This window comes from Haliaeetus albicilla, chromosome 9 (genome assembly GCF_947461875.1).
Source record: "Haliaeetus albicilla chromosome 9, bHalAlb1.1, whole genome shotgun sequence".
In the NCBI taxonomy this organism is placed as follows: domain Eukaryota; kingdom Metazoa; phylum Chordata; class Aves; order Accipitriformes; family Accipitridae; genus Haliaeetus; species Haliaeetus albicilla.
The window spans coordinates 33,558,437-33,567,784 of record NC_091491.1 but is presented as its reverse complement, the minus strand read 5'-3'; the positions used below and the strand labels follow the sequence as shown (position 1 = coordinate 33,567,784).

Here is a 9,348-nt window from a genome sequence, read left to right as displayed (position 1 = left end):
CACGCACTCAACCGCACCCGGTGGGGGGCAGGGCAGGCAGGGCCTGGGGCTGCGGGGCGGGCCGGGAGCGCGGCCCCTTTAAGAGCCCAGTTCCGCGGGCGGCCGCTGGGTGGGGCGCGCTCCCCGCCCTGCGCCTCCCGCACCGGGGGGCGGGGCCACCGGGGGCGCGCCGGGCAGCGCCCGCCCCCTCCAATTCATCTTTCCGCGGAGGCTCCGCCCCCCGTCCCACCGCCGCCCAATGGGCGCCGCGCTCGCCGTCGCCAGGGGCGCCGGGTTGCCAGGGGCGGGCTGATTGGCGGGCGGGCCCCGCCCCGCACGGCTCAGCGGCGGCAGCGGCGGCGGCGGCGCCAGAGCGCGAGCGTGGCGCGGCGGCGAGAGGAGCCGCGCGTGGCGCCGAGCTCGGGACTGCCCGGCGGGGCCGCCCGCACCGCCCCCCGCCATGGCCGCGGCCCGCCCGGGGGCCCCCCCGCCGCCGCCGCCGCTGCTCCCCCTCCTACTGCTCCTGCTGCTCCCCGGCGGCCGCCGCGCTCTGGAGGGTGAGTACCGGGCGGGCGTGCCCGCCCGCCGCACCGGGGCCCGTGCGACCGCGCACACACACGCACGCACGCACCCTCCAGGGTGTCCCCGGCCCACCGGGCCTCGTCGGTGTCCGCCACAGGCTCGACGCGGCGCGCCGCGGACGCCCGGCTGTCCCCGCGGGGAGCTCGCCGCCGCAGCGCGCCCCAACGCCGCTCCCAGCGCTCAGCCGCCCTCAGTAGGTTTCAGAGTCAACGCCCCGTGGAACAGAGCCCGGCGCGGCCGAGGCGCGGCGGCCGCGGCCGGCGGCTGCTGGCAGCGGTGGCGGGGAGCGGCGCCTCGTTGGATACTCGGTTCACGTTCCGAGGCTTTTCGCCACGACCGAGAGGACTGGAAAATTAATATTTCTTTCAGTGGAAGCTCGCGGCGTGCCAGAACTGGTGGGGCCGCCGGAGGAGTGTCCGTGTGCCGTGTCCGGCTCCATCCCTTCCCCGGCCGGGCTCGCCGCACCCGCCGCCTTAACCCCCGAGGCTCCGGCGTGGGACCGGCGGGGCGAGTGGCCACGCGTGCCGCATCCATCCCCGAGCGGGGCTGCGCTCCGCGGCTCGCCCGCCCCCGCGGGCGGGGGAGAGAAAGCGGGGACGAGGGCAACCCCCCCCACACCGCCCCGCGCTCCGGTGGAGTTAGGAATAAAAGGAGGATTAATTTTCTCCCCCTCGGAGGGTGACTCCCGGTCCGCGGTGCAGCCCCGTCGCCCCCCCCTTCCTCCCCCGCCGGCTTTGAGCGAGCAAAGCGGCTGCTGGCCCCGCTGGGGGACCGGGGCGTCCCGGGGCGGGCGAGGCGGGTCGCACCGGGGGAGGAGGAGGAGAAGGAGAAGGAGGGGGCCCGGGCGGGTTTTTGTCTCGGCACAAAGCATGCACGGCTCCGGCCGGGAGCGCCGGAGGCGGCGACGCTCCGGTGTCCGGTAACCGAAGCCGCTGCCGGAGAGGGGAGGGAGGGAGGGAAAGGGAGAAACCCCGGGCGGAGAGGAGCTGCCGGTGCCTCCGCCCGGGCGGGGGGCGGTGGTGGCTTTTGTGTGCTCGGGAGGCAGTTTTGTGCTGGGGCTGCCGCTGCCGTCGCCCCGCGGTGCGGGGCTTGGGCTGCGGCACCGGGGGGTGACCGTGGGCAGGAGCCCTTCCCCGCTGCCGTTTGTTGGGGGGACACGTTTCCTCCGGCTTTGGGCTTTGTAGAAAGTTTGGGGGGTGCTTGTCGCTCGTGTTTCTTTTCATCCTGCCTCTCTGCGTCATTTTTTTTTTTTCCTTTAAAGGGGAAAAAGATTTTTTTTAAAAAAATCGTTCTTTGTACGCCGGAGGAAACGGAGCTGTGGGCCTGCTCGGTCCGTGAGCTCCGGGCTGAGCGGGAGCCCCGCGGCAGGAGGGGAAGGGAGAAGCCTGCCAGCACCCAGTCCTCTCGGGATGCAGGCTCCCGGGGACCACCGTGCCGGGCAGAGCCCTGGGGAGCCCTGCCTGCTGGAGAGGTGCAGGAGGATGAAGTTGCGGGCAGGGAGCCTGGCAGGAGCCCCACGCCTGCGGACAGCCCCTCGCAACCCGCTTCCCATCAGCGGTTTGGGAACCGGGGGGGAAGGAAAGCCGGTGGGGGCGGCTGGCAGCGCTGGCGTGCATCCCCCCGGGGACTGTCCCGCCAGTCCCCGGGGAGGGAGGGAGCCCCGGCCTTTCCCCCGCTGCCGTCCGGGGATGGAGAGGAAAATAAACAGCTCCTGCTGAGGAGTCGCTGGGTTTTCTCAGCTTCCCAAGCGTGCGGAGGGGTCAGGGGCCGAACACGCTGCCCGAGGAGGTCAGGGCCCAGCTGGGTGCCAGCCCGATAGGACTGCTTCAGGGCTGGCTGGCAGCCACCCAGCATTTTTGGGGCTGGCCCCGATTCCCCTGGGATTTTCTTTTTTTTTTTTTCTTTTCTTTTCTTTTTCTCCTTTCCCCTTTGCTCTTGTCTGAGCTGGAGGGAAAGTTGCAGCTGGGCCGGGAGAGGTTTCTGCCTTGCCCAGCGTTAGGAAGCCGTTGCTCGCGTCGGGGTCATCGAGCTCCCGCGCTTCTGCTGCGCTGGGCATTTCTGGCCGTTCGCGATGCTGCTTCCTGACGGGGACCGGCGCGTTGAAGCGGTTACTGTAAATCTAGCGTGTACGTTCGTTCAGATATTTTAGTGCTGATCATAAATCTGGCGTGGACATAAATCTGCACGTACGTCCTGAAGACGACAACGGCAGCGAGCGGTCCCCAGACCCGGTTGCCTTACCATCCTCTCCGAGGGGGGCAACGGGCTGGGCTTGCGGCCAGTGCCCGGCTGGGAGGGCAGGGGGCTTCGGGGCTGGACGGTGCTGCCCATTCCCGGGGGGATGGCGGGGAGTTGGGTTTCTTTACAAGGCCCCATGGGGGTGGAGGGGAAAAGCCGCGCTCGGCAGCAGCTCAGTGAGGGCTTTGTGCTGCCGAGGAGAAAATGGTTTCTCTCCAGATCGTGTAAGTGCGCTGGGTCTGTTTGAAGTCACAATGTGTTTTTCTTCTCCGGTTCAGCAGTCCCTGGGCCGGCTGCAGAAGGAATGCTCTATCCGGGGGCAACAGCGGATCCTTTCTCCGGCACAGGGGTTGGAGCTGAGGAGTTTGTCCCGGCGGGGCTGTGGGAGCGGAGGCCCTGTGGGGAGCGGACGCGGTGAAACAGCGTGGGGAATGTGCTGTGTTCAAGGCCCTTGCCGACTGTCCAGGGATAAAGCCCCAGGCTTCAAAATGCCCTGGCCCGAGGGAGTGTGGATGGCCGCGGGCTCAATCTGCCCGTTGCCCCAGGGGTGCGGGTGGGCTGGGACCAGGACCTGCTCTCCCAAGGAGCTGCTCTCCTAGGCAGCTCCTGCCGTGAGCGGCCTCTCTGGGCATGGGACTCCATTTAAAGTTGGGGTTTCCCACGTGCTCCCCCACGAACCCCTGTGCAGAGGCACTGCATTGCTGCACGTAGCCCCGAGCCAACTCGGGCTTTAGCAAAATACCCAAACTCCCCCGAAGCAGGAGGATTTCTAGGGGGAATTTTCCTCATCTGGACTCTGCCCGTTGGCAGTTCCCAGACCCCAGCCTGGCGTTACGCAGGCTGACCACGCTCCTCTCTGCACCGGCAAACCCCTGCTTAATTGACCCCTGTACTGGAACTGCCAGGTATTTTCTTGGCAGGGAGATTTGCTTTCCGTTTAATTACTTTTCACTGAAATGGCATGTTTCTCTGCGGGGTGATGGGGGGAAGTTAGTCCTGCTGTTTTATTGATGCTTGGGGTAGGGCTGTGAGGGAAAGCGGGTTGTGGGGCTCCGCAGTGCTCGCTGGATTCATTAAATCTCCCATTCCTCGCTAAAAGCTCTGCTTGAGGAAACCCACACCGTCCGCACTCCTGAGGCAGGAAGGAGAAGGGTTTTCCTTTGTGTCAAGTGGAGCATACGGAGAGCCAGGGAGAGGGAAAACTTGCAGCACCGGGGTCCGTTTGCAGCCCTGCATTTCTCCCCCAGTGTACAGCTCAGCCAGCGACGCTGCGGCTGTGGGGCCATGCCTGCCCAGCCCTCACGATTGGGAATAGCGGCCTCTGGTTTTTAAGGAATGAACCGAAACTCCTTGTTTTGTTGTGATGACTTACTGCGAGAGATATTTGGGGAAACCAGTTTGTTGCATTTTCTTTCCGTGAGCCGTTTGCTACTGCCACTGGAGCAGGGGAGCTTGGCGTTTAATTAAAACAGCCCGAGCAATCTGAATCACAGACTTGCATGTTTTTAAAATTGTAGCTGTTCCTGTTGTGCTGAGTCAAACTGGTTTGTCGGGATTAAGCGTCTCCGCCTGGGAGCCACGCTGGGGGAAGGGTGCTGGGGCGGCCCCGGGGTCGGGATCCCCATTCCAGGCTGGTGGAGGCGGCAGGGTGGGTGCCAGTCTTCCCCCCCCGCCAAGGAGAACCCCGGGAAAGGGGAACTGTCCCCATGGGCTGCAGTGGAGCCGATGGCTGCCTTCGCCCTGAGTTTCCCCAGGGTTGAAGCCATAACGAGTTGGCGTCGCTTCTGGAACGGGCGTGTTCCCAAGCGAAGCGTTTGGGGGACGGTGGGGATGGGGTTGCCCCTCCACAGCCAGGAAGCTCCTTGCAGGGAGCCAGGCACAGCCCCGTGTGGATGGGCTGCCATCTTGAAGGCCAGGGGGCCTTTTGCAGTGGCACTCCCACCTGTCTGGGACGCTCCCATTTGAATCGTGTTTTGGTTTTTTGTTGTGTTTTTTTGTTGTTGTTGTTGTTGCTCAAAAACCAGTCCTGTGTTCAGGCTGGGGCGAGGCTGGTGGCGGGGCACAGGCCGTCCCCTCGTGGAGCTGAGCCCCGAGCAGACTCTGTGGGGAGCCCAACGGGAGCCATTTTGTAGGGCGGGTGGGCCACCTGCCTGCGGAGAGCCAGGCTTGGCACTCTTGGCGAGGCCTCGTCCTCCCGCGCTTGGGCTTCAGTATCGCCCGCCCTCAGCACAGCCGTGGAGGCCTTGTGGGGCCGAGCTTGGGAGCAGGGCTGCGTCCCCTTCCCGCAGGGCCACCATTTCCAGAGGGGCTGCAGCCCTCCGCTGGCACCCGCTTCCCTCTCAGTGCAGCCAAGCCCTCCAGCCCGTGCTCCCTGAGGCAGGAGGGAGCGAGCCCAGAGCCGGCTTCGCATGGCCGCCCCTCTGAAGAGGAAAGGGAGCCATCTTGGGAAGAGGCAGGAGCGCGGCGGCAAGGCCGAGCACCGGCCCCGTGGCCGCTCTCTGCACGTGTGCCAGCGCGTGCCGGCCAGGGGTCCCGGGCTGGGGTTGGTGGGGGGGATTGCTGTGGGGGCCTTTTTATTTTATTTTTGCCCGTCGCTAAGCTCCACGCTGCCGGGGCCTGGCGTTTCTCATGCATGTGGCAGGAGCTGTTGACAAACACCTGTTTCCCGCCCCCCTCCCTAGGAATGCCCTGGGGGCCCCGCGGGGGCTGTGATGTGATGGCGGGGGGCAGCAGGGACGCCCCCTCCCAGGGGAGCCCTCCCCCAGGGCTTTCCTGCCCCTGCGGCAGCTGCGGGATTTGGGCCTCCCTGTTCCTCTCCGAGGTGTGGCCGTCACGCAGGGCTGCCGAAACCTGTCCCTGTCCCGGGGAGGGCACACCGGCCCCCCCACCCCCTCCCCGACCAGTCCTGCTTGTCCCTTGGGTGCTCAGCCGCCTGCCCGGCGAGGGCTGGGGCTCGGGAGGGACCCCGCGGGGCGAGCGGGGAAGGGGGGGGGGGTGCTCGGCGGGCGCGCACGCACACGCGGCGTGCGATCCAAGGCCTTTTTTTATTAATGAGAAAAATGTGCAGGGCTTGAACGATCGCCAGGAACAGATTTATTCTAGTTCCCCAGAAATTAAACTGAAATGAAGGAGCGAGTCAGCCCGGCCCGGCACCCCCTCCTGACTCTGTGCTTGTTTTAACTCTGGAAGAATCTGACTTTGGGGGTGGGGGAGGCGGGGAAGGGGGGGGGGATATTTGGGTTTAAGCAGTTCCAGATGGGCTTGGTGCTCGAGGAGAGCCGAGGAAGCGAGCGGAGAGCAGCGCAGAGATTTGGGTAACTGCCCCAGGCAGGAGAGAGGAGGGAGATGTTGGCAGAAACTCCTGCTCCGCACTGCTGGGATGGGATGGAGCTTGGCAGCCGAGCCGCCCCGTCTGTGGGGCGAACCTTTGGATGTGCAGCGAGTAACCTTTTTTGGGGAGGGGGTGGGTTTGGGTTTTTTTGGGTTTTGGTTTTTTTTTTTTTTTTAAATATCATTACTCCTTCCCTGGGCTTTTTCCAAAAGTACAACCTGGAAAAAAATGGAGCTGGAGTGGTGGAGAGGGGCCTTTTGGATCTCAGCCTGCCGCAGACAGTTGCCCTGCAGAGGCAGGCCTGCAGCACCGATCACGTTCCCCTCCTTCCCCCGCAGACTTTGGGGCTCTCCATCCACCTGTGCCAGTCCAGCCCGACTTGGCTTGGTAGCCCCATGGGGACACCTGCCCCATGAAGCCATGGCCACAGGGCAGTGGGGCCACGGAAGGAGGTGGCAGGAGTGTCCCCATCAGAGCAGGGCCTGAAAACAAAGGCAGCTTGGCGGGCCGATTTGCTGCCTACGTCCTGGTCGATGGCATTCACAGCGCGAACAGGTCTGGCATCTCCCGATCGGATGAGTTATTTCCGATCGGATGAGTTATTTCTGTGGCAGCGGAGGGCGGCTGCATGGCCATTCCTGCTGGGGACGGCAACCTATAAATCTCTCTTGCCTGCTGGCCGTAGAGCTCCTGCCTGCCTGGCATGGCTGGTCACGTTGTCCTCATGGCGGGGAGTTGCAGCAGGCAGCCCCTTCCCCTGGGCCAGGCAAGGACATGCCCATCCCGAGCGGGCAGCAGTTGTTTTAAGGCCGGCAGGGTGTCTGGCAGCAGGCAGGGCGGAGAGGCTGTCCGTGGGGTCTCTCCATTCCCCTTGCCTGCAGCCTGGCAGAGCGAAAGCGGCTATTCCCCCTGGGTGAGCTGAAGCAGCGAGCACCGGGGCGCATCCACCACGTGGGCAGGGATGGCAGCTCTTCCCCGGCCGAGCTGACCCTGGCATGGCACACAGGGCTCTGACATCCGAAATCCCCGCGGTATTAATAGAACAGTAATTGCAGTGCAGTGCTGGACTCGGGCAGCTGGCTCGCATCCTCTCCCGGCGTCAGTATGGCCTTTCTGCGGGACTGGGGCCTGGCAGCAGGACCTGGCAGGGCTCAGGCAGCGGGCTGCACGTGTCCTTGGCGTGCAACTGCAGGGCAGGAGCCTGCCATCCTGCAAAAGCCCCGGGCTCCGAGTACCGTGCTTTGGAGGGAGGGTGTAGCATGTGTGCTGGTGGGTGCTGGAGCCCGGCTTGGCATGGCCCCGCTCGCAAAATGGCAGAAATGTGCCCTCCCCGGCTCGACCCGGTGCGTGACCGGGAGGAAACGAACACCCATCCCTCCCCGCATCGCAGGCGCTGCCACTTGATCTGCTTTTCGCAGAGCTGGCACCTGTCCTCTCTCACATGCTTCAGTCTGTCTCGCGGCCATCAGGAAACAGCTCCTGGCGAGGAGCACGCGGCCGGAAAACCCTCTTCAGCCAGTTAGCGACCGGCGGGTGGGCGACGGGGCAGGGCTGGAGGGAGGGAGTGCTCCCATCCCCTTCCATCCTGTGTGCCTGGCAGCTCACGGTCATCCAGGAGCTGGATCTTGCCCATCCAGAAGGTGCAGGGCATTGGGGTCGGATGGGGGGACTGTGAGGGAGATGCAGCCGGCCGATGGCTCGTGGCCATGGGGCCATCTGCCCACGTGAGGTTGCTATACCCCGGTGCAGGTGTGGGATTGGGAAATGGAGGATGCATCCTTGGCGCATCCCAGCAATTGGTGTCTTGGGCTCTGCTGCCAGCTTACCGTGGTGCCAGCAGGGCCAGGACCGGCAATGGTGCCGGGACCGGTGGTACTACCCATCCTCGGCCAGGCTCTCCGGGGCTGGGACTGCCTGCCCTTGTGCGTGCGTGTGTGGTGTGTACAAAGGGGCCTTAATCTCAGTTGGGGCCTCTGGGCCCTGCCATAATGCAGAAATAATGAGTCTATTATTAAGTGCCCACAGTACTTCTTCACTCTGGTGGCTTGCCTCCAGCAGCAGGCAGAACCTGCCCCGCTTGAAGTGGATGTGTCATCATTTGCCTCAGCAAATCCGATCCCCTTTGATGACGGGCCAAACGCCCTTGGCATGAAGGGCCACAGCTGTGATACAGGCCCCATTTTTTTAATTTTTTTTTTTTTTTCGCCTCCTCTCTTCCCTTTGTTCCCAGTTCGTTGGCAAGTCGTCGGCTCGCCCCGGACCTGGGGCAAGCGCGCGTTGGCGGGCATGGGCGGTCTGAGCCCCTGCATCCCCCTGGAGAGAGACGGGGTGGGGGGCCGGCTCCCATGGCAGCCCCGCGTCTCCCCCCTCTGCGCTGGGGAGCAGCAGGCGCCCTGCTCGGCGTGAGGATGGGTTCCCAGTGTGGGCGGCGATAGGGAGCGCTCCAGCCCTTCCCTTGGGCTGAACCGCACCGCCTGGCCTGCCCGGCCCGACAGCCGGCGAGGGCGAGGGTGGGACCCTGCACAGCCCCCCGGCCTTGCACCGGACGCTTGGTGCAGGAGGGGTCCCCGGGAGAGACGGGATTCCCGGGGGAGGACGAGGACGCGTGGGCTGTGCAGCGTGCCAGCAGTGCTGCCAGCCCCGTCCCTGCAGAGGGAGCTGGCAGACAGCGTCTGCCGGCACCTTCGCCAGGCTCCCCGAACCCCGTGCCTGGCACCTCCGCCGTGGGTACCCCCGGCCCACCCTGGGTGCTGCCAGCCCTGCGGGCGCCCTGCCTGCTGCCTCCCTCCCTGGCTGCGGTCTTCCTCGCTGCTCTCCTGGCTCTTGGCTGCATCAGCGAGAGCCTCCCCTCCCCGCGGTGCAGCTCAGGCACGAGGGGCTGCCAAGTGCCGAAACCTCCCAGCACGACGGCTCCGAAGCTGCCGACTGCGGGGTGCCCCGTCCGCGGAGCATGTGCTCTGCCTTGGGCTGAGCAGGACGGGAGTGCTTTCCCCGTGCAGGCAGCACACGCGAGTCTCCTGGCTCCAGAGCGGGGCCGTCCTCTGCCCAGGAGGAAGATGGCCACAGGGTTTAGCTGGGGTCAGAGGGGGAAGGACCCTCCCGGAGGAGGAGGAGGGATCCGGGTGGGCGACATGCTCCGGGAAAATGCGTCGCAGGGTCTCCCAGACCTGACGTACGCGCAGGGCGCTCTGTGTGGCTCGGCTTTTGTGTACGGGAAA

The 9,348-nt window shown here is 65.3% G+C and overlaps 1 protein-coding gene across 3 annotated transcripts in view; it reads left to right on the top strand.

Moving 5' to 3' along the window:
* The first annotated feature begins 355 nt into the window (after window positions 1-355).
* Window positions 356-9,348, top strand: part of EPHB3 (EPH receptor B3) — a 30,567-nt gene continuing 21,574 nt past the window's right edge. For 2 of the 3 annotated variants that reach the window (XM_069792595.1, XM_069792594.1), the window contains exon 1: window positions 356-536. In XM_069792595.1, coding sequence (XP_069648696.1) covers window positions 440-536 — 97 coding nt within the window. In that variant the 5' untranslated portion in view covers window positions 356-439. Of the gene's footprint in view, window positions 537-1,457; window positions 1,481-9,348 lie in introns of those variants that run through there. The other variant, XM_069792596.1, reaches the window with a different exon arrangement.